The sequence below is a fragment of the Neofelis nebulosa genome, chromosome 13, assembly GCF_028018385.1.
Source record: "Neofelis nebulosa isolate mNeoNeb1 chromosome 13, mNeoNeb1.pri, whole genome shotgun sequence".
NCBI classification, from domain to species: domain Eukaryota; kingdom Metazoa; phylum Chordata; class Mammalia; order Carnivora; family Felidae; genus Neofelis; species Neofelis nebulosa.
In genome coordinates this window covers 82,898,599-82,922,495 of record NC_080794.1, presented here as the reverse complement: position 1 = coordinate 82,922,495, position 23,897 = coordinate 82,898,599, and the positions used below count along the sequence as shown (strand labels likewise).

Sequence of the window (23,897 nt, the reverse complement as noted above, 5' to 3'; positions counted from 1 at the left end):
ACCATGTGAGGGCCCAGCGAGGAGGCAGCCGTCTGTGAACCAGGAAGCAAGTTATCACCGGCCCCCACCCTGAATGTGCCAGCATCTTGATGTTGCACACCCCGCAGAACTGTGTTCAGTAAACGTCTGCTGTTTGTGAGCCCCCCCCCCCCCCCGCCTGCGGTTCTCTGTCACAGCAGCCCGACAGGGGGCCCAAGTTCTGCTGAGAACCCTCGCTGTCCACTAGGAAAGTCACCTGAATGCTTGAGCAGTCCCTTTAACGCCGTTTTATTTTCTTTTATGTAGACACTGGCGAAAGAAAGAAAAATCCCACAGGTTCTTCTGGAAACTGTCAAGACATTGGGAAGATGAATGAAAAACTTGCATAGATTGGAAGGCCCGCGGTGTGGATTTTCAAGGCCTAGAAGATGAAACGGAAGAAAGCAAATGGGGCTTTTAGGATGAACACGATTGCTCTCCTGGGGGGGGGGGGGGGAGGGGCTTAACAGTGGTGTAAGCAGCCGTTCCCAACTCTGGCTGCACATTGGAACCGCCTAGGGAAGGTCTGTAAAGCAAACTTTAAAACATTTAAGTATGACTTAGATACAGTAAAGTGCACACATCTTAAGGGTTTGGCTCGGTGAATTTTCACGAGGGAGTACACCTGGGTGACTGCCACGCCGATCACCACAGAGAACATTTCAGGCACCCCCCGAAACCGTCACACGTTCCCTCCTGGCCAATATCCTGGTGCCCCCCCCCCCCTCCCTGCCCCCACCTCCACAAGGGGAAATCGCGGTTCTGATTTCTGACATCACAGAGAATAACTTGGGAAGCTTTAAACAACACGGATGTCGGGCCCCGCTGTGGAATACATCGCCTCAGGAGCTGGGTGGCGCGCAGGCCCGTGGACCTCGCCAGCAGCCCAGCGTGCTGATTTCTGATGCGCAGCCGGGATGGGGAAGGACCCCCTGGCTTAAAGCTGAGTCCCACTCCCTGCCGGGCACCCAGGGCGGCCCCTGGACCTCCTGAAATTCACGCTCAGAGTTCCTCCTAGGACTACAGACAGGCTCTCTGGCAGACTTTGGATTTTACCCTTCAGGAGCCAGGCCAGGTACAGAATCCGCCCGGATGCTCGCGCCGGCCACTGAGGCAGGTGGGCCAGGCCATGGATCTTGGGGCACGTCACAGGGGGATGTCCAGGCAACAGTGGAGGCGATGGTGGCAGGCACACTCCACCAAACCTCCCCTCCTCCCAAAACAGGACCCTTTGACATTTACAAACTGGATCTGGCGTGATAGTGATAGCTTTCCACACCCTCAGCTTTTTATTCTAGGTTTCTCTTGAGCGTGACGTGGAGCTGTGACCGTCTATTAAGAAAGCGAGCAAGCTTCCCCTGTGGACCACTGGAGATGGAAAGCCAGTGATCGCCCAAAAAAAGGAGTGGTGGAGAGAAAGTGCAAAAAAAAAGACATAAAAGAGAAGAAGTCAAAGGCAAACACTCACGTGGCTTCTGCAGGATGGCTTGGAGAACCCAAACTTCTGGGTGATCTGGTTGGTCCTGAACTCCTGCCACTGGCCGTCCACCAGGGTCTGGGCTCTGATCTCGTACTTCACCAGGCGTTCCGCCCGCAGGCTGACGGGGCCGTGCTCGCAGACCACGTCACTGTGCCTCACTCTCTGCAAGGAGGGTGACCCACCTTAGGTGGAACTGAAACTGGGGTGACCCAGAGTTAGCAAAATGTGGTCCGTCGACTCTCCCGTGTAAGGTGTGCGGAGAGCAAGGGGGTACTCCCCGCAGCCCCACCTCCTGACAACGGCTGCCGTTGCTGAATCAGCTCGCATCTGACCCCCCCCCCCCCCCCAAAACCACCGGCAGACAGACTGGGGTCTGGCGAGCCCAGAAAAATGCCACTAAGTCAGGCTGTACCGAATTGGAAGGTCTTCACTATCGCCTTGCCAGGATTTAAAAACCAATGGAGCGTGCACACGGGTATTTCGAGGGGTGTTGTTACATAATTCATCTCCTGCATCCAGTAAATTCCATCATGTAGGGAAATGCCTGAGTCACTGAAGACAAGAACTGACCCAAGGAAGAGATGTGACTCACTCAAGGGCATGGAAGGAGGTAGCGGCGAAGCTGGGGCTGAAGCTCAGGTTTCTGCAGGCGTGCATGTATCCATTTACCTGCTCACAATACAAACGTACCTCCCCGTGTTCCGGGTACTGTGATTAGTGGTGATAATAAAAAGACTAATGAGATACGGTTTCTCAAGGAGCTTGATGCCTTAGAGACTTACAAGGCAAATCCCAAGGGGAACATAGCGGTCCCTGATGATAGTGGTCACTGTCATTGTCGGCGTCATCATATAGTGCCTTATGCGTCAGTCCCTGTTCCACATGCTTTGCACAAATGAACACAGTAATACTGCCCACAACCAAGTCAGGTAGGTCCTATTACCTTCCCCATCTCAAGGCTCAGGAAGCCGGACATGGGGAGGCTCACGGGCTTGTCAACATCATGGGGCTCACCAGGCAGCTTGACTTCGACTCTGCTCTAAAACACAGCACTCCTCCAAAAGCCTGTAGCAAGAGCACTGAGGCGAATCCCTCTGTCCTCCTGAATTCACCGGTGTCCTGTCCACCGCCCTGCTTTGCCTCTCTAAACAAGACCGTTCCCTCTTCCCTCCACTGAAGAATGATCATCTGTAAAGCATCGCCCATCACGCAGGAACAGAAGACGAACTGGGCCCCAAACGTAGAGTCGGAGTCTAGAACGGAACACCATCTTTGCCAATAGGGGCCATATGGACCCTCAAACCTCCCAAGGTTGTAAAAATCAAATGGCCTCACAGGTATGAACATAATTAGCAGTAGGCTTATAACACGTTTCGTATTCATCATTAGCTAATGATTGATCAATTATTATTAATTTCGTATGAATTGACTCTGGGTCTAAAAGACTGTTTCAGAGACACAACTTTCCTGTGCGCTGTCCTTCTTACCTGCATGTAAAAACTGTAAGAGGTAGTATCATGTCTGACTCCCTTTATCTCAAAGAAGAATCCGTATATGGCAATCACTTCCGAATGAGTTGTATACTCCTAAGTTGGGAAGGATAAACAAACAACAAAGTGACAGGGAAAGAAACCTTCTGTATTCAAAGGCAAGAGGACACAGAAAAAACAAATTCTAGTTGAAACAGAAGCGACTAATTTGACACACAAAAGTGACTAATTAAAACACAACAGCAATTTTAGCTCAGGAAGGGCCGAACAAACTGTAGTGACTTCACAAACCCCATGGGTTGTACTCAGTGATGATCTTAACTGCTCTGCACATCGTCTAGTGGGGAGAAGGATGAGTTGGGCATGTTCTTAGATAATCTGTGGCCTGCGGACCTGTGAAGCAAAGCATTTGCTCCAATTTGGATGGGCCTAAAAGATATTCCATATTCATGGTATTGCAAGGTGTCCTCCTGGCCCCCGCGGTGTGCGGTCTGTCCACTTAGGCAGGTGTAGGCAAGCGAGGTGTAGACTCAGCCCATCCAGGCCTGACCCAAAGGGGAGTCTTTGATGATAGATTCAGAGCCCCGAGTCCCTGAAACACAACTTCTTTTGAGATCACTACTGGAGTGGCTTTCAACAACTGAGTACAGCAATGGCTTGGAGAACTGTGCCCATCCCAGGGAACCCAAGACAGAATGCAGCCACTAGCCCTGCATACACCCCTGGTGGCTGAGTGCCCACATACCTTGCAGCCAGGTTCCCTGACCCACTCTGCTTTGATTTGGGGGACCCATGAAAATACCCGCCCAGAATAGCTTCCCCTTTGTAACTGCCAACACAGGCTTGGAGTGGAATCTCTCCCGGAACTGTTGGCAAGTCTTGATGTTTGCGGGGAAGAGAACGACCAATTCATCCCCGCTTGCCCAGGCCTTTCCTGGTTTCAGAACTGAAAGTCCTGTTTCCCAGGGAAACTCCTCCATCCCCGAAAAACGAGGACAGTTGGTCCCCCTCAAGGAGAAATTTTGGATGTGCACATCAGATAAATGAATGGCCTGTCCCAGGCCCCTGTCTTGCGAATTGTTTTTCCCAGGGTGTGGTGGGAACATGCAGAAGAGACATGACTATTTTCTTTTCTTCCCTGGCCTTCCTAACAGAGGTAAGAAGTGATTATACAAATGTCCTTAGCCAAGCCTGGGAGAAAACAGTCCTTCCCCTTGCTTGGGCCCAGGGGTCTGTACCTGGTTAAAGAGCATCCCGAATCTCACGGCCTGGGTGGTAAGATCTTTAACATGGGCCATGTCACCCCCACTCTCCAGCTGAAAGACAGGTGCACACAGTTCACTGGCAATCTGACCCTGGGACACGAGCATCTCTCCCCATCTCTGCATCAGTTCATTGATCCCACAACCCCCACCATGCTTGATAGATAGCTCTGTCTCTGGATCCCACACTTGGCCATGGATCCAGTCTGCAGTATTTGTCGACGCCGACTATGTGCCAGGTACTGTGCTTAATGCTTTCAGAGAACGAGAGATGAGAACAAGAAAAATTCCTGAGAATTTTCCCCGGGTAAATAAAATGTGCACATAAATAGCCTGATTGTGATGCAGAGAATGATCACGCCCATAAAGTCACAAGCGTGATCCCACATGGCAGGCTCCATGACATGGCGGGATCCCACAAGGGGCAAAAGGAAGGAGGTGGGCCAGGTCAGAAGAACATGAAGAGGGTGTGTGTGGGGGGAGGGGAACTTCCTGAGGTGTCCAGCCCCAAGGACTGTCTCCCGCCTCCACTGTGCTCTGTTAGAGCACAGTTCTGAGTTACGTCCCAGAGAGGCTCGGTTCCATGGAGTCATTATCTGTTGTGCAGGGGCACTGAGCGCTGTGGTTTGCACATTACAATAGGTATTTGTTGGGCTGAATTGAATTTTAACTAGTGACTCATAAATCTTCGGAACTCAAACACTGCCCCACTTCATCTCTAAAAATGCACAATTGGAAACACAAGAACTGCAACAGTTGGCATAGGACAATTCACAAAGGGGGAAATGCCACTTGGAAAAATATCCATATTTCCTAGTAATAAAGGGAATGCATATTGAGAAATGAGATTTCGTTGTTTGCCTCTCATTTGACAAAAGGGATCTGAGATAAAAACGCCCAATTTGCTGAGCATGTACGAAGTGAAGCAAACTCATTCATTACGGGGGGAAGAGCGTTTTGGTCCCAAACTGTTACTACATATCAAGAACAAAAATGAACATTCCTTTTTTGGGCCAGTATTTTCTGTTCTTGACAATCTCCTGCAAGAAAGTAATTCTAAGGATAGTAAAATAAACCATCACGTGCAAATATGTTCAGCCTACAGCCATGTCTAATAGTTAACAAATAGGAGCGTGGCAAATTTTCTGCACTAAAAGAGAGGCAAAGTAGTGTTGTTTATATAGCAGATGTTCTTGGTGGAAGAGTTTGCGGCCAGTAAAACACAACGAGATCTTAGTAGTGGTTGTAGGTTGTCTTTGGGTGATGGGTCTGAGGGGTATGTCTTTTCTTTCATTCAGTTTCTCTGCATTTAAAAAATGTCATGGGAATGCAAGCTGGTGAAGCCACTCTGGAAAACGGTATGGAGGTTCCTCAAAAAACTAAAAAGAGAACTACCCTACGACCCAGCAATAGCACTACTAGGCATTTATCCACGGGATACAGGTGTGCTCTTTCGAAGGGACACATGCACCCCCATGTTTATAGCAGCACTATCAACAACAGCCAAAGTATGGAAAGAGCCCAAATGTCCAACGATGGATGAATGGATAAAGAGGATGTGATTTATACACACAATGGAGTATTACTCGGCAATCAAAAAGAATGAAATCTTGCCATTTGCAACTACGTGGATGGAACTGGAGGGTATTATGCTAAGCGAAATTAGTCAGAGAAAGACAAAAATCATATGACTTCACTCGTATGAGGACTTTAAGAGACAAGACAGATGAACATAAGGGAAGGGAAACAAAAAGAATATAAAAACGGGGAGGGGGACAAAGCATAAGAGACTCACAAATATGGAGAACAAACTGAGGGTTACTGGAGGGAGGGTGAGAGGGGGGAGGGGCTACATGGGTCAGGGGCACTAAGGAATCTACTCCTGAAGTCATTGTTGCACTGGATGCTAACTAATTTGGATGTAAATTTAAAAAAAATAAAATTAATAAAAAAAATTTCAGTAACAAGCACAGGTTACGTATGTGTCCATGGGGGGGGCGGGGCTGGGCCAGGAGGGCGGGGCAGCCAGTAGTCCCAGACCCCCCCTCACTCTCCAGGTCAACAGTGCACATGCCCGAAGCACCTGGCTCCGCCCAAGCCTCCTCCCTCCCTCCCCCCCCCCCCTCCCCGCCAGGCTTGAATCTCTCCACTCCCCTGAAGGAGGAGCCAGAAACATCCCGACCTCAAAGGCTCAGAGGTTTCAAATGCAAAACACGTCTCCAGAGAAAGCCAGGTCAGAAAAGCAATAAATTGCAATAATTGTTTCCTTGCTGAGCTGGCAACTCACTGCGTGGTAATGGTTGGCTGTAACCCGGATCAGCCAGGACTCCGGGAAGAAGTTAATGTGCCTTAACTCCTCCAGATTTTTGCCTTGGAAGAAACACAAAGAGAACATTTTTATAGATTTATTCATAACAGAGCCGCAGAAGTCTGATTTGCAGAGAGAAAAAGGAGGAAGTCAAGGGTTGAGGATTAGAGGGCCTGGCCAGGGCCCCCCGGGGGTCACAAGGTGCATGGAGCCCAAGTGGACCGGCACAGAGCACTTTCCCCCAGGGTGTTCAAGGCCCCCTGGCCGAAATCCTGCCCAGGAAGGGAGGGCTGAGTTCGGATCATCAGTGTCTTTGGGAGCCTCTAGAAGCAACTTGGACAAAACTACCTGGGGTCCATCAACCATTCCTGGGTTTTAAAGCTATGCGTTTTATCTGGATAATTGGAAATGGCTTTGAAAACTTTCCCAAATGTGCTTTTATTCACAAAGGTCTGGGAGGGGGGGCACCCGGGCAGCCCCAAAACACACTCCCCAGGGGGCTTCCTCCTCTTTCCAAGTCACAGATGCCTTCCCCCAGGCCCAGCGCAGGAGGCTGAGAAAGCCAGGTCTGGCGCACAGACCCGGAGTCTCCTCCCCAGCCACGGAGCAAGTGACCTGGAGGGGACGCCGCTCTAAGATGCAGGGCACGTGGCTAGATGACAATAACACAGCCCTTGGAGGCTGCACATACTTTCACAATCCATAAGTCCCTTCATCCAATATCATATTTCACGGAAGCTCTGACTATCCCCCATTTTACAGACTGGGACACTGAGACCAGGCAGTTATGTGACTTTCCCAAAGTCACACAACTTGGAGGTGACCATGCCATATCCCAGCTGATTCCTTTGGAAAGGCCTGTGGGGTATTTCCTGGGAGTTGCTGAGGGTGGGGCGGGTCCCCAAGGGCCTTCCCAGATGCACTCACTCAGGCAGGGCTTACCTTTGATGATGCCGTGCAGGCGCAGGCAAAGGAAAAGTGGCACCAAGCTCTGTCCCGTGTCCTGATCCAGAAAGGAATTCTTCCTGGAGAAGCTGAGCAGAGGTGCAAAGAGGAACAAGAGACTGTCATTAAACCTCCTTTCTGGAATTGGCGAGGGCTAACGAGAGTCGTGTCAAAGAGACTAGTGGTTTCACCCGTCAGGGGTAGATGTGCTTGGTTCTCTCTGGATGGGTGAGGCGTGCGGAAGCAGAGGGCAGCTGGGACAGGCTGGGTGAAGGCTGACCCCACAGGTGATAACGAGACACTGGTCCTAGTCCCTTGCCATCCATTGCCACACTATGTACAGAGCAGGTACACAGCACATACTGATGAAGTAAGTGACTGGCGGTAACATATGTTACTTTATGGAGGGTTTCGAGATACATTTTCTCACTTGAGCCTCACAAACTTCTTGCGGGCCAGACAGGGCAGGTGTCATGGGCTCCATTTTACGGATGAAAAAACAAAGGCTCAATTAGGACTTGAACGCAGGACTTTGTACTCCTCCTCTACACAAGCTGCCCTTTCAATAGTGACCAACTTAGGTCCTTCAAAAGTGCCTTCTGGTAGGGTTAAAAAGAAGGAAAGCGGGGTGACGAATTTCAGTAGCTGTTCTGCAGTTACCGTCGGTACTAAGCTCCAGTTAATTTCCATCCGTGCTGAAGGTCAGGGCTGGGTTGAGATCAGATTCCCTTTGCGAACACGCATACACGCAGACACACATTCACCATTCTTGTTTTGCAACAACTTGTTTCGTCACGTTTCATCAATGGGGACAACGGGAGTAATTTTTCTGAGTCCCTTTGGAAACGCAAAGTCATTCCCTCAAGGCAGATCCGTATGAGACCAGCCAAGGGCGCCCGCAGATTATTTTTCCATGAATCAAGAGTGATGTTCAAATCACACCCTGTCTCAGCCAGACTGAATGCACCATTGGCCCCGTGTCCTGCTGGAGGTGCCCGCCAGCCTGCTAAGGACCATTTGCTTTCAGAAGTCCTAGGAATTTCTGGGACCCTCCGTGTCCGCGGTCCCAGGAGCTAGTTTAGGGATGCTGAGGCGCATGGGGTGGGAGAGGGGCACAAAGACAAATGAGTTGATTCAATTCAGTGATTATTTGTTAGATGCCACTGGGTGCCAGTCTCTGGTGGTAGACAGATCAGGCGTAAATAAAGGAATGCTGATGCTTTCAGGCACAGTACAGTTCTACTGATCCCGGAACCCGCCCTCCGTCAGCCTGCGCACATGTAGCTGGGCTAGTGTAGGCCGGGCCGGTACCCAGAGAACGTGATGTCTTCATCACGAAGCAAGTGGACGGATAAGACTCGCTTGTTCCCTTTCCTGCCTCTCTCTCACCATTTAACGGAGGAACAAGCTAGGTGACATCATACTGGGTGTAGGTGTCACGGAGGGAAGAAGGGGCCGAGCTGGCACAGTCCCCTCCAGCCGAGTGCTCTAGGGAATGAGCCTGCGTCCCCGGCAAGGGCACCTACGTTCTGGTACTGCCCTAAGAAGGGAGCACTTGCTGGAGCTGCTGGTTAGAGACACTTTCAGCCCAGAAAGCTGAACGGTTGAGGACAGCACGTCCCCTGCGACTCAGAAGCCCCCAGGCACCAACTCTGCAGCTTTGTGGGACGGCTGCTGGGAGGGTACAGGAAGCCAAGCCGCAGAGTCTCCCTGGAAGAGGCGCTCGGACCCGACAGCCCATCAGCCAGGAACTCTCCCGACAGACCTCCCTTCCCAGAGGATTCGGGAAAGAGCTTTGTGGAGACAGGTGATTGGACTTTAAGATCCCTCTGGGTCACAGGAAAGTGGCACCGGTGGTGGCTGACTTACGAGGTCATGAGTCTGCTCATCTGTTGTCTAATCATGCTTCCGTGAGCTTGGACTAGCTTCCGGTCCTGGACCAGCTGGCCATCAGTCACGTGACTGAGCCTCCCTGAGCTCCAATCTCCTTCTCTGTCAAGTGGGGACAACGGCCACGTGTGTCTCCATGGGTATCAAGGAAGAGTAAAGGTGATGGTGCTGGGCACAGCTTCCGATGCCCCACAAGCACTCCGTACCTCGTGATTACCACCACTGTCCTCTCGTCCCTGGGAAAGTGACCTGGACTCAAGCTGTCCAAGGGCATGGAGTTGTTTTTGGTGGCATTCATTGTCACTGCCAGCCTCTGAATTGCCCAAGCCTTGGGCCATCTCAGAGGAAGAAGACAGTGGCTTCAGCTGTTGATTTTCTAAAATCTGAAAGCATTGGAGGAATGTGGTCCAGCACCTTGAACCGATGCACACAGCCCTGCCCTTGGAGATGGGTGAGGCCGACTGTTGCAGAGCCAGGACTCTACCTAGGCCTCCTGAGAACAGCTCAGTGCGTTTTCCATCGAACCCGGCTCCTCTCCACCGTCTGAAGGCAGAGGCATCCTCTACTCTCTGGCCCGATGATGGGCTCATTACCCCAACCCAATGTGACAGGAAGCTAACACAAAGCTGGGGGGCCTCTTTGCCCGGCTCTGTTGGTGGGATCAAATGCTGGCCTGGCTTCCCCTGGCACTCAATGCCATCCGGGCAAAGATCCCTGTGGGTTTAGCACTGACTTTTCTGGAACAAACGTCAGGCCATAGTGTCTGCCTCCTACAGGTCTTCAAGAAACGCTTGGGGCATGACCCCTTTGGGGAGGACAGTTCATAGGTCCCTGAGACTGAAAGACATGCCCAGGTTGGCTCTGGGTCCTGCTTTCAAGGGCCCCGGGGACAACGCCCCCCCCCCCTCCAGACTTCCTGAAAGGCAATGCCCAGGACAAGTGTCCCTCTGACTGGCACCAGTCGTAATTTTAGAGCTGCTTTTAGCCACAACCTTCTCACTTCCCCCATCCTGTCATCCGTCGGCGTCATTTATCCTTCCTGTGTGTCTGACTCAGGGCCCCATGACCCCAGCACCTCAAATTTTAGCCTTAAAATATCCACTTTGGAATTCTGACACATGATATTCCATGGATGAGCCTTGGAGACTTTACGGTCAGGGACATAAGCCCAACACGGAAGAACAAATTCTATGTGATTGCACTTACGTGAGGTTCCTAGAGGAGTTGAATTTATGGAAGCAGAAGGAGTACTGTGCTTGCCAGGGGCAGGGGGACAGGGGAATGGAGATCCGTTAATTGTTCAACGGATAAAGTTTCAGTTTGGAAAGATAAAAACGTTCTGGAGATGGAAGGCAGGGATGGTTGCACCACAGTGTGAATGTACTTAATTGCCACTCAATGACACACATAAAAGTAGTTAAAATGGCAAATTTTATCTTTTTTTTTAATTAAAAAAATTTTAATGTTTATTTATTTTTTTTTGAGAGAGAGAGTGCCAGTGGGGGAGGGGCAGAGAGAGAGGGAGACACAGAATCGGAAGCAGGCTCCAGCCTCTGAGTTGTCAGCACAGAGCCCGACGTGGGGCTCGAACTCACGAACTGCGAGATCATGACCTGAGCCAAAGTCGGCGGCTTAACCGACGGACAGAGCCACCCGGCGCCCCTAACAAGGCCAATTTTATCTTAATACTTTACTATCATAAAAAAGAACTAGGATTAAAACATTACTTCATTTCTGTGAAAAAATATTTGAAATAGTAGTTTTAAATTTTAAGGTGAAGCGTGAAAAAAAAAACTGCACTCTTTGAGGCAATACCTCGTGATGAGAAGGGCACACGGCTTTTTTCCAGCCGTCCCTCAGTATAGACCTGGGTGCCTTCAGAAAGCCAGCAACCACGAGCCCATCCTCTAGCCTCTTAACCCCACGGTGCGGTAAGTGAAACACTTCTGATGGCCGCTCCCACTGTCACCTATCAGATGTCACTGCCTTTCAGCGCCTCCCGCCAAGGGCCTTTTCTTCGAGTCCGAACAAACTTGCGCCTGATACATGGGTCTTGCTAATGTCCCTGCAGAAAGGTCAGGTTCTCGTCCAAAGACTTCCAGCCGGCTTGTGACAGGAGCGGGACCCAGACTCAGGGCCACCATCTGCTAACATGCATCTTATTCACTGAACGTATTGTCTGTCTCTGCTTCCGAGGTCGTAAACGCCGCGAAGCTGGGGCTTGGCATCTGTTCTGTTTGCTCTTGTCCTCTCGGCGCCTCTCGCAGGGCCTGGCGCTCAGCCGGCTTGCAATTTGTTGAGTGAATGAATTGGATGAGGAGTCGATCCCGCCAACTCAGCAGCCTCCGTCCTGCCATCCCCTCCCTCCATGCGCCCATGTGTCTGTTCAAGGAACGCCAGCTGTCCCGCCCCAGCACATGCACGCACACGTGCACACATGCACACACACACACACACACGCACACACGTGTGCACACAGACCAGACTGCTCCAGGTTGGGTTTCCTGTGCTATGGGCCCCCTTGCTGTTGCCACGCTTATTTGCTGGGTCAAGTCCTACTAGACATTCATTGAGACCCAGTTCGATGTCATCTTGACAAGAAAGTCCGTCCTAACCTTTGCCCAACGGCAGAACTGGGTCTAGAAATCCTGTGTAACGAGAACCTTAGCTGCCCTCTGGAGGGACCTCTTGCATTGGACGCTCTACACTTCTTGGGCTCCTTCCACGTCTCTACTCTCATTGAAGATGACACACTGGGTCCGCCCCATTTGGGTGGCAAGCCAAGAAGCCATGTGACCGAAGTGAAAAGTTAGTAAGGAATGGGGGTAATATTTAGGGACCTTGAAAAGAAAGGAGATTCAGCTTCCAGAAAGCCAGACTCTAGCGGAGCAGAGGCAATGTGGTCAGAGCAAAAGAAGAAATTTAAAAAAGGCAAGAAACACCAAAGTCCAGCGACGGGAAACCCCGTTGTCCCCAAATATACCTACCCCCCTCTATAGGGCTTGGCTAATCTGAGACCAATTTAATGGCGCTCATGTCCGTGACTCATGGGATATTTCAAAATGAATGTTCCGGTTAAGAGATGAGAGTTCTCACACCAGGGGTGCCCAGTTTCATGATGACTCTGTTGCCACATTTCAAATGCCACTAATTAATCACAGTAGATGCGTGGCTTCTGGCCGCCCCAGCACATAGGATCACAGAGCGTCTCCCTGGAGACATCAGCAGGCTCAGGGGTCAGGGGCGCAGGCCGTGGCATGGTGGCTCTCCTCCAAGGCTCCCCCCTCAGGGTCTGGGGGGAACATGGAGCTGGGTTTGTCAGGTCAGTGCCCACCCACCCAGTCAGCACATGCGCTCGTTCCCTCTACACAGAGGAGCTCAGAGGAGGAATCTGTCCTGTACGCAAGTGAGATCTGGGAAGGTTTCCCGGAGGAGTCCTCGGCTAGTGCTGTCAAGGTTGGATCAGATTTGGATAGGCCCCAGGAAGGAGGGGAGACTCAGCAGCAGCGGCCAGGGAAATCCAGGCGTTGGGATCATGCGGAAAATGGCTTCACTGACCGTTTTCAGTGACCTCCTTCAGGAAAGGTTGTAAGCCCATTGCTGGGACCCATCCTTGTGTCTAAGAAGGACCCACTTAGTGATTAACAAATCAGTTAAGGGCCAGAATTACAATCTGGAGAATCTTAAAAGAAAGGGATGTGGGGGTGCCTGGGTAGCTCAGTCGGTTAAGTGTCCATTTCTTGGTTTCAGCTCAGGTCATGATCTCACAGTTTCATGGGTTCGAGCCCCACATTGAGCTCTGTGCTGGCAGCGTGGAGCCTGTTTGAGATTCTCTCTCTCTCCCTCTCTTCTGCCCCTTCCCCACTCATGTTGTCTCTCTCTCTCAAAATAAATAAACGGACTTAAAAAAATAGAATAAAAGGACGTGTCCAAAGATCTAGAAGACCCTCTGCCAATTCATTGCAGAAGGACCCTGAGCAAGTCCCTTGCCTTCCCTGGCTGTTCCTCCCTGGACGGATTTTATAGATACGTTATTGAGTGAAAGGGAAGGCAGACATTAAGAAGTGTATATTGTAAGATTCTGTTTACGCAAAGTTCAAAAGCAGCCAAGACATCTGGAAAGTAAAGGAAGCCTGGATGTTGTTTTCCTTTTTCTGGGAAAGGTGGGGACTGAGATAAGACACTTTAGGTGACTGGTCGAGTCTGTCCCTCAGTCTGGGCCCTGCTGACACAGATGTGTGAGCTTTGCGGAAATCCACTTAAGGTCTGTGCACTTTTCTGTATGTATTTTATACTTTGGTTAAAAATGTACCTTTGGGGCGCCTGGGTGGTTCAGTCGGTTAAGTGTCTGACTCTTGATTTCCGCTCAGGTCATGATCTCACAGGTCGCGGGATTGAGCGCCCCCTCCGGCTATGTGCTAACGGCTGGGAACCTGCTGTCTCCCTCTCTCTGCTCCCCACCTTCTCGCTCAAAATAAATACATAAACTTAAAAAAAAATGCAGTTTTAAAAAAGTGAAAAACTTGCCTGCCTCTGGCCCTACTCCAATTGATGAGTTTTTACAGTTTTCCTGGACTTCTCAGACTGCTAAGTGGAAAGAAAGGATGACTTCTCCTCTGTGGATCTGTGTAAGCTTTGCTTACATTTTTTGTTTTTCCTACAAGGAAATGTTAAATTTAATTCTGGCCGGTCTATTTGTTTTTCTAAATTAACCACTGCCAGAAAACAGACTGTGGGGGCCAAGGGGCGTGTGCGTGTGTGTGTGTGCGTGTGTGTGTGTGTGTGTGTGTGTGTGTATGAATGCTCCCCTCCTATGCCGTTATACTCAGCCATGAAAATAAGTTGCAAAGTGTTTGTACGTGTCTGGCTAGGTAGAGAAACTTCCCCTTCAGCTTTCTGTCAGGGTCTCTGGCATAGAGTGCATGTTCTATAACTACCGGTAGAATGAATAAAAACTTGAAAAAAAAAATCAAAGAATGAAAGAACCTGGGAGAATAAACAAGGCTTGGACATATGTCTTTATTTGCAGGCATTGCTGGTACTGGGGTCGACTGTTCAAATACCTTCACTCCTAGTGTGCCTTCCAGACCTGGCTAAGACAGGTAAGAAAAGGGGCATCTGATCTATTTAAAAAATTTTTTTTAAGTTTATTTATTTATCTTGAGAGAGACAGAGAGCTCGAGCAAGGGAGGGGCAGAGACAGAGGGAGAATCCCGAGCCGGCTCCTTGCTGTGAGGGCAGAGCCTGATGCAGGGCTCGAGCTTTCGAAACCGTGAGTTCATGACCTGAGCTGAAATCAAGAGCTGGATGCAAGCCGACTGAGCCACCCGACTTTTACCCACTTTGAGTAAAAGCGCCCCTACTTTTACTCAATTACCGTTCCAAACCCTCCGATGCGGGCGCCAGGCCGGCCAAGGCCACAGGCACGGCTGCAGCGTGGCCTTGTTTCCAGTGGCTCACAGGGCTCCACTAGCTTGTGTTCGGGCCACTTGTCCCACTGCTGCACGTTACAAAAGTATGGTCCCATTTGGGAAGTCCCCATATTGTGGTGGCCTCAAGATGTCCACTCTGACCACTGGGAGATCCCTCATAGATCACTCTGTCATTTACACTCTTTCATCAATACACGTAACTTTAAAAACCGGGCCAAAGACTCAGCTTCCTTGATCCTCGTTCCGAAGCCTATGAACTGTCTCCCAGGGGGTCTACTCCTCTGCCTCATCTTTTAGCGTCCCTGGCATGTCCCGTGGCCACAGAGACCTGACCAGCTGTTCCCCTCGGTGCCTCATTGAGCCGTGAAGGTCAGCTCCCCTGGTGACCCGACTCTGGCCCACGCTGGCTGTGACTCCCGGCAGCCTCCCTCCTCCACTAAGAGCAGAAGTGCCTTCTCGCAGCTCCAGCCTTCAGGCCACCAGCTCCTCTGGGCCAGCAGCCCCAAGACCCTGCCCTGCTGCGGGGCAGCCCCGGGGATCCGCAGGAAGGGACAGTAAACACGGAGCAAGGCACCCAGTACCCAGTGCCATGTCCGGGGTAGACATCACTAACCAACCGAGACGTTATTTCTCCCCGAGCCTACAGAAAGCCTTGGAACCCTTCCTTGTCTAGAACACCAAGCAGGCACCCGCCATCAGTCATCTGGCTACAGACCCTGTTACAGACAAAGTGTTCTCTGAATTTTGCATCAGCATATTACAACCCGCTTCCGTGAGGGGAACCAAGCCACACAAAGCGATTGCTGGGGGCGCCTGGGTGGCTCAGTCGGTTGGGCCTCCGACTTCAGCTCAGGTCATGATCTCGTGGTCTGTGAGTTCGAGCCCCAGGTCGGGCTCTGTGCCGACAGCTCGGAGCCTGGAGCCTGCTTCGGATTCTGTGTCCCCCTCTCTCTCTGCCCCTCCCATGCTCATGCTCTGTCTCTCAATAATAAATACATGTTAAAAAAAAAAAAAAAAGCGATTGCTGGAAACTCATCCTTCAGAAGCTCTTCCATGCACAGCACGGTGCCAGACAAGCTAGGGGTGTGATAAAGGCCCACAGACCCTTCCTTGAAGCTGCTCATGATGTCCCCGGGGGACATCAGTGGTCGTCAGGCTCTCAGGGGTCAGAGAGGCTCTCAGGGGAGGCCCCACCGTGGACAGACTGGCAGCGGGGGCAGAACGGGTGGGAGTTACATTAGCAGGAGAAGCAAGTGCTGATCCCTAGGCTGAGTCTGGAGGCTCAGGGGACACACATTTGGGAGGCGGAGGCCATGGATGAGGGAACACCTTAAAGGTGCCACTGTTCTAGGGCAGAAGAGCGAGCTGGGATGAGAGGAGAGTCGCCCACAATCCTAAAAATGGGCACGTGGTCCTCAGAGTCGGGGGTGCGCCTGGACAGCTGCAGGGGAAGAGCCCCGAGGCCCAGACCATCTGTCTGTTCTCCCTGGGGCACCAAGCTTGCTGGCGGGGAAGCGGGAGGGAAGGCAGGCGCACAGGCTGCTGGGAGTCCCCCGCTGTGCTGCAGTCAGAGAACACGGGGCCCCCCAGTAGAAGATACTGGGACCAAAGGGAAACTCACAAATGGTTTCCAACAAGGAACAATGTAGCATCGGGGGCTTGGGAAATGCCAGGTGTGGGAGGTGTGAGGTCAAGAGGCAACCAGCGTAGGTTCAAGAGGAATGGAAAAGCTAATGATAGTGAGGAGGAGCCCTGGGACTCCAGCTCAGGAAAACCGGGCCGCACCCTCCTCTCAGCAGGGGGCCACCCCCTGAGAGCCTCATTCCCTCTGTTTCTACCGCATTAAAAACAGTTTCCACATTCCAGCTCATTTCCTACCTCCCGGTTCTAAGACATTCCCAGTATGAAAGCTAACCTGGAACCAGAGAGCAAGTTTTCCTGGTTGTGCATGACTCACTGGAAAAAGTGTCTCTTGGGCTATTAAAAGAGTGGGGGGTGGTTAGTAAAACATTTGCGCTCAAAGCAAATTATATAGAAACTAAGCAAAGTGCATATCATCCTGGCACTGAATACCGCTTTCCCCAAATAACGAGACAGGAAAAATGGGCTCTTTAGTTAACATGGTGCACAGATGTTCCAGAAAAGGATTCACTGCTTCAGAACAACGCAAACGGAACTTGGCTTGATCAGGCCAAGCCACTGACGAATAGGTGGAAGATGTGTTTATCTGCTAAACTCACACGTGTAAAAGGAATGGGGCCTCTTCGCTCCCTTGAACGCGCCTTATCGTGCCTGGAAACCCCATTCCTGCTGAGGTGGGGGGCCGATGCCTAAACCCGACAATGAAAGTGATGCCATCTGTCACTTCCTCCAGGCAGACCCCCTGCGGCCCGCCTGGGACTGTCTGTAGCTACAGGGCCACCACACTCCACAGCCAGCTCGCGTGATGTGAGCATACATACAAAGTTTTAATCGAAGCTTTGTAAAGAGGCATGAAAGGGAGCCCATGAACTACCGGTTTTGCCCTGCCACCCACCCCGCTCCCCTGTGCCCAGGCTGCCACTGCTAATGGGGGCACTCTTGATAGGACAGATAGAAAACACTCACAGCAGAGGGCAGCACGGGGAGGGGAAGGCGCACTCCAAGTCCCCTGCTAACAACAACACCGAACCTAGAGGCAGCCTCAGGATCTTTCTGAACACAGCGCCCAGGGAGCTATTACTGAACCAGCTGAGTGGACACAAGAGAGGATATCCAATCGGCCATTCTAGGAATGGGCAGCAAAGTGTCTTGGGATTTCCGCAGGCCAAGTTCAAGTCAGACCCCGTCCCTTACCACTTGTGTGATCTCTGACAGGATAGTTCATTTCCACTTCAGTTTAGTCATCTGTAAAATGGGAATGACAAAGCAAGCCCCGTAGTCTTTTACAGATGAAATGAGATTACAAATAGAAAGTGCTGTCGTCGGGGCACCTGGGTGGCTCAGTCGGTTAAGCACCTGACTTTCGCTCATGTCACGATCTCGCTGTTCGTGGGTTCAAGCCCCACATTGGGCTCTGCGCTGACAGCTCGGAGCCTGCTTTTAATTGATTCTGTGTCTCCCTTTCTCTCTGCCCCTCCCCTGCTCATGCTCTCTCTCTCTCTCTCTCTCTCGCTCACAAAAATAAACATTTTAAAAAAGAAGCACGTATCAGAATTAGTAAGCATAATTAAATGGTGTCCATTAAACTGTAGTTATTTTTTACTGAAATTTGGAGATACGCAATTATTAGAACGCGCAATTATTAGAACTTATAAGTTTAGAGAGGATAAGAAACTTGAGTTAATTCTATGAAACTTTTGTACATTCAAATGCTTTTTCATTTGTTCAGAAAATTCAGAATTTTATATGCTGTTGTGAAATATAAGTGAGGACAACCTGGTCCAATTTAGGTACCTTTTTTAAAGTTTATTTATTTACTTACTGAGAGAGAGAGAGAGAGAGAGAGAGAGAGTGCAAGTGAGTGGGGGAGGGCCAGAGAGGAAGAGAGAGAATCCCAAGCAGGCTCTACACTGTCAGCGCAGAGCCCGATGCAGGGCTCAAACCCAAAAATCATGAGATCGTGACCTGAGTGGAAATCCAGAGTCAGACCCTTAACCAACTGATCCACCAGGCGTCCCCAGGTACATTTAAAATACGATGTTTTTGGGGCACCTGGGTGGCTCAGTTGGTTAAGCGGCCGACTTCGGCTCAGGTCACGATCTCGCGGTCTGTGAGTTCGAGCCCCGCGTCGGGCTCTGTGCTGACCGCTCGGAGCCTGGAGCCCGTTTCGGATTCTGTGTCTCCCTCTCTCTCTGACCCTCCCCCGTTCATGCTCTGTCTCTCTCTGTCTCAAAAATAAATAAACGTTAAAAGAAAATAAAAATAAAAAAATAAAATAAAATACGATGTTTTTAAGGTCAGTGTGGTTTGGTAATACAGTTTTCTAAATAAAAGGAGTACCTCGTATAGCATGTCTTTTGCTGGACAGAACGTGTTCGGAAGCACATGAGTGTCTCTTATGATCACACCTACATGTTATTCATGTTTTCAAGTATGTGAGCCGTTTCCAGCGGCTCAAGGACACCCCCAAATCTTAGGCCCCATAAAGAAAATTGCATTCTGTGCACTCTAGATGATGATGCTATCAAAAATCATGTCACTGACGCTTTTCCTCCATGATATTACGAGTACAGAAACCCGGCGTACGTGCGTTTCATCAAACAACACGAAGTCCTGTTACCTGGTAAAAAATGCCAGCACCGTTTCCCGCACAGGAACTGTCTGCACTTTGGGGTTCAGTTGCAAGAAGACCCACAAAAGTAGCGTTTTCAGAAGATGAAACTCATCAAAAGTGAACAACCTGGCCGAAATAAGAGAAGACATTTCAGGAATAGCAAAATCTCACACGATTTGTAAGAAAGCGGAAAGTTAAAGGTGAGTTGAGGTCTGAGGCAATACCACCCCCGAGTCTGTCGGTCACTTCAGCCAGAGAGAGATGAAGTGACCTTCTCAGGGTCACTGGGACAGTGAATGGCAGCGCTGGGATGTGACCCTCAGCAGCCTGACGCCCACCAGCTGTGCCACCAAAGCCACGGGCAGCATTTAATGAGCCCTTACCACAGACAGGTGTGTGTGAGACGTGTTTGGATGTTTCTTTCATTTAATTCCACACAGCAATCCTGCAAAGTTGCGATACATTCCTTATATGGATATGTGAATTCAGACTGGCCCTATGTTTACTTAAAATTTTAATATTTTGTTCAGCGCGGGTTTTGAGGTGGGGAGGGGCGAAGGGAAAGGGAGAGAGAGAGAGCATCGCAAGCAGGCTGCATGCCCAGCATGGAGCCCGACTCAAGGCTCCATCCCGGAACCTTGAGATCATAACCTGAGCTGAAATAAACAGTCAGATGCTTAGCCGACCGAGCCACCCAGGCGCCCCATTCATTCATTGTGTTTTTTTGCATTACTGTCGATTTTAAAGTATTGCACTACAATATACTTTATCTGAAGACTGAGGGTTGTTTTGTGTCCCCTGAAATTTTGCACCCGAGGTTAGTGCCTCACTCATCACCTTCTAGTCCCAGCCCCGACTGAGGGCTAAATAGCTTATCCAAGGTCACAGGATCCTGGGGTCAGACCTGGCGTGGCTCCGTTCAGCCCCACGCTGGCTGTGGAACTTCCTGCAGGCTGCTGGGCGGCCCCCCAGCCACTAGCCCTCATCTGCAGATAGTGGTGACAGCCAACGCTCAAAGTCTACATGAGTGACAATGCTGAGTTTTCCTGTCACTGCGGTAACAAACTGCTATGAACCAAGGGGCTTAAAACAACACACATGCATTATCTTACGGTTGTGGAGGTCAGAAGAATAAAAATCGATCTCACTGAGCTAAGATCCAGGGGTGGGCCGCCTTCTTTCTGGAGGCTCTATTTCCTTGCTTTTTCCAGCTTCCAGAGGCCACCCACATCCCATGGCCTGTGGCTCCTTCCTCCACCCTCAAGCCAATAGCACAGTGCCTTCCAATCAACCTCCTTCTGGTTCTGATCCTCCTGCCTCCCTCTTCCATGTGGAAGGAGCCTTGTGATTATCCTGGGCCCACCTGGGTAACCCAGGACGCCCTCCCCAGCTCAAGATCATCCATCCGCAATGTTTTTCCTCTTTGCCATGCAACTTAACAGATTCACAGGCTCTGGGGGTTGGGATGTCGACATCATCGAGCTGACCACACACGTACAGCTTGCTCAGTGCAGTGCCTGGCACCTAGGAGCATGCTAATGAGTGGCCGCTGGGACTTGTAAGTGGCAGGGCCAGGTCCTGGCTGCAGAACCCACGCTTGGCCTGCAGCGGCATGAGACTTCTTATCAAGAAACAAGTGGTGAGAAGGAGCGAGTGTCGCTCCCCACGGTGTCAACTCTGTAAAGGAAGGGTGTTTCCCAAAGAGGTTCTCTAAACAGCCTCCAACAACTTGATTATCTGAGAAGTCATTTCGGTGTTTCTTAAACCCCTCGATATTTCCGGTCTTGACCACAGGAATGGCACACTGGCTTCGAAACCTGTCACGGCCTCTGCACCCGCAACTTTGAGTGGTCTTGGTGGGTGGGACCCAAGCTAAGTAGGGACTCTAAAGAACAATGGAAATGTCACCCACCCACCTTTGACACTATTTCTGATCACAGAATGTCTCTTTGCTCTGTTTTCAGGTTACCTACAGATGCATGGGCTTTGACTCTGGCCAGACAGGACCAAATTTGTCACTGTCTGGGCAATGACAGTGAGGCAGGAGGGCGGATGTCACAGCCACTTGATATGATGTGCCTACATAGAACTCTACAGGGACACCAACCACCTCTGGGCTGGGGAGCTACGTGACTCCCGGTGTAGAATCCAAGCCCAAGGTTCCCAAGCCCAGAAGGTTCTTTGGGACCTCTCCAAAGAGGAACAGGCAGCAACACAGGAGGAGTAATTGGGGCTCCGTGAATCAGGATTCTGGTTTTACTTTCATTTTGAATGGTAATTGTTCAAATAAAGCCCTGTCTTTAGGACAAGTACCAGTACTCGAAAGTATTGGCTCCTGCTCAGGACACTCAGACATATTTTCATTTACATAAGAGCCCTGATGGCCTCAATCAAAACAGGACTTACAGAGTTCTTAAACTTCCCTCGGGGAACATCTGAGCTGTTCTCCCTGTGTTTACTGGGGCTCACTAATAGCCATTGGGAGGCAACTGGCATTTATTCTTTCAGAGGAGAATGCTTCTAACAAGGCACTGTTGGTCTTTTTTTTTTTGAGAAAATTGTACGTAAATAATAAAGGCCCCCCCTTGAGTATAGAGAACGCCGTCTCAACGCAAACAAGAAACCACGAACAAGGGTACCCACGGCAGCATCGATTGCCATGACAACAAATGAAGCAAAATAAATCAAACGGCCATTAAGAAGGGAATGAAAAATCGCTCTCTATTCATTCTATGGAACCTGTACAACGTCAAATTTAAAATGCTAATCAGATATGTAAGTATCAATGCGGAGAGAACACATCGCATCACGTTAGTGAGTAAGGTAAAGCGGCAGAACATTAAAGTCACTATGAGAACATTTATTTGAAGTTTAAGCCTTTGCAAAATGTTATTTATGGACACACATATACGTAGTGAGAATACAATCACACGGATGAGTTCGCGCGAGCCCATGACAATGGTCTGAATGTCTTTGGGGAGGGAGGGAGGCAGAGAGAGTGGAAGAAGAATAAGGCTGGGGAGGGTGTACAGTCGAGTCCTGCTTTATTGGTAATGTTTTCTTTCTTTTTTTAAAAATTTTTTTTTTTCAACGTTTTTTATTTATTTTTGGGACAGAGAGAGACAGAGCATGAACGGGGGAGGGGCAGAGAGAGAAGGAGACACAGAATCGGAAGCAGGCTCCAGGCTCCGAGCCGTCAGCCCAGAGCCCGACGCGGGGCTCGAACTCACGGACCGCGAGATCGTGACCTGGCTGAAGTCAGACGCTTAACCGACTGCGCCACCCAGGCGCCCCGGTAATGTTTTCTTTCTTATGACAAAATGTCACTGTTCGTTTTGGGAAGTGGGCCCAACTGTGATCTTCCTACATTTAAAAGTTTTTTCTACAATGAAAAATAGATCCATCAATATCCTTACTGATCTTGATTATCAATAAGGAGAAAGGGGCTAGGCTGGTAATGACCTGGGGTTTTGAGGCCGCCCGGACCTGCATTCAAATCCCATTTCTCATGCTGCATGGAGGGAGCCTGGGTCAATCTTTGCATTTCCCGTAATCTCCATTCCACAGGTAAGAAAGCAGGTAACAGTACCCACCTCACTGGGTGGCTATAGGAATTAGGCTGATAACCCACTCAGAGTGCTCTGTATGCAACAAGCGCTCAACAGTTAGTAGGTATTGTTGCGATTAGCCAGAGAACCACCAGCTTCAGGAACTATTACTTTTTTTGAGAGAGAGAGAGAGAGAGACAGTGATGAAGGGGCAGAGACAGAGGGAGACACAGAATCTGAAGCAGGCTCCAGGCTCTGAGCTGTCCGCACAGAGTTTGACACGGGGCTCGAACTCACAAACTGCGAGATCATGACCTGAGCCGAAGTCAGACACTTAACCTAAGACTCAGCCCCCCAGGCGCCCCAGGAACTATCACGTTTGAGAGCCATGCCCCGTGGCGTTCCAGATGTTAGTGGGAAAGCTGTTGGACAGGCCTGATGTGGAGGACAGGGGGGGCTTCTCTTGGGAATTCTTGAGCCCTCAAGACGTGTGGTGTCCTTGACAGGAAGCCAGGGAGAAGTGGGCACACCCCCGTTGCAGGGGCGGCAAGGCAGCCTTCCTGCTGATAGGAACCAGACAGCTTGCCAAGTTTTCCATGTTCCTGAGTCTACAAGGAGCTTGGCTTCCAGAAAACTCGGAATGAAGCTTTCATAATATTAGAGTTAGTGGAACAGGGTAACCTAGTGGTGACCTCTGAAGACAAAATGAACTGAAAACCCAAGGCCCAGGCAAAGAAATTAAAACCAGAGGCCCTGGAGGCTAGTAAGCCGGTGTGTATTTTATGCGAGGTCATTTATAAAATGGAGAGCAAAACCCAAAGGGAGCTGAGGTCAAAGGGACTTCAGAAAGGGAAGGTGAACAGCCCAGAAGTTGAAGCACCTGCTGAGAAGGATGTTGTTCTGATGATGCTTAGAAACCCAAACACCAGGGGGTGGGCCACAGTGTACCTTCCTGGGCCCCGGGGATGCGCCATCCCTGACCTCAAGGGTTGGCGTGGCCACACGGCTGCTCTGGCGTCACGTGACTTGCCAGGACGACCCAGATCTGGTGGAGTTCTGGTTGCCGGGAAGCCTAGTCTCTGTGACGAATGAAGAGACGTTGCAGCATGGAGGGTGTGAGCCTGGACCCTGGAGCCTGAGTCCCAGGTTGGAGCCCAGCCCTGCCTTTTACTGTCCCTCTTATCTTAGGGGCAATAACTACCTATCACATAGGGTTGTGGGGGTTGAAAGGCACAGTGCACAGGGCTGCACACATACCCCAGTGTGCTC

At 50.4% G+C, this 23,897-nt stretch overlaps 1 protein-coding gene across 3 annotated transcripts in view; it reads right to left on the bottom strand.

Annotated features, from left to right (window-relative positions):
• Positions 1-251: 251 nt before the first annotated feature.
• The window catches only part of BTBD16 (BTB domain containing 16), a 45,813-nt gene continuing 22,167 nt past the window's right edge, over positions 252-23,897 (bottom strand). For 2 of the 3 annotated variants that reach the window (XM_058697994.1, XM_058697993.1), the window contains exons 10-16: positions 19,087-19,206; positions 7,501-7,592; positions 6,538-6,620; positions 4,227-4,304; positions 2,986-3,084; positions 1,487-1,660; positions 252-400 (exon numbers count right to left, since the gene is read on the bottom strand). In XM_058697994.1, coding sequence (XP_058553977.1) covers positions 332-400; positions 1,487-1,660; positions 2,986-3,084; positions 4,227-4,304; positions 6,538-6,620; positions 7,501-7,592; positions 19,087-19,206 — 715 coding nt within the window. In that variant the 3' untranslated portion in view covers positions 252-331. The remainder of the gene's footprint in view (positions 401-1,486; positions 1,661-2,985; positions 3,085-4,226; positions 4,305-6,537; positions 6,621-7,500; positions 7,593-19,086; positions 19,207-23,897) is intronic. The other variant, XM_058697995.1, reaches the window with a different exon arrangement.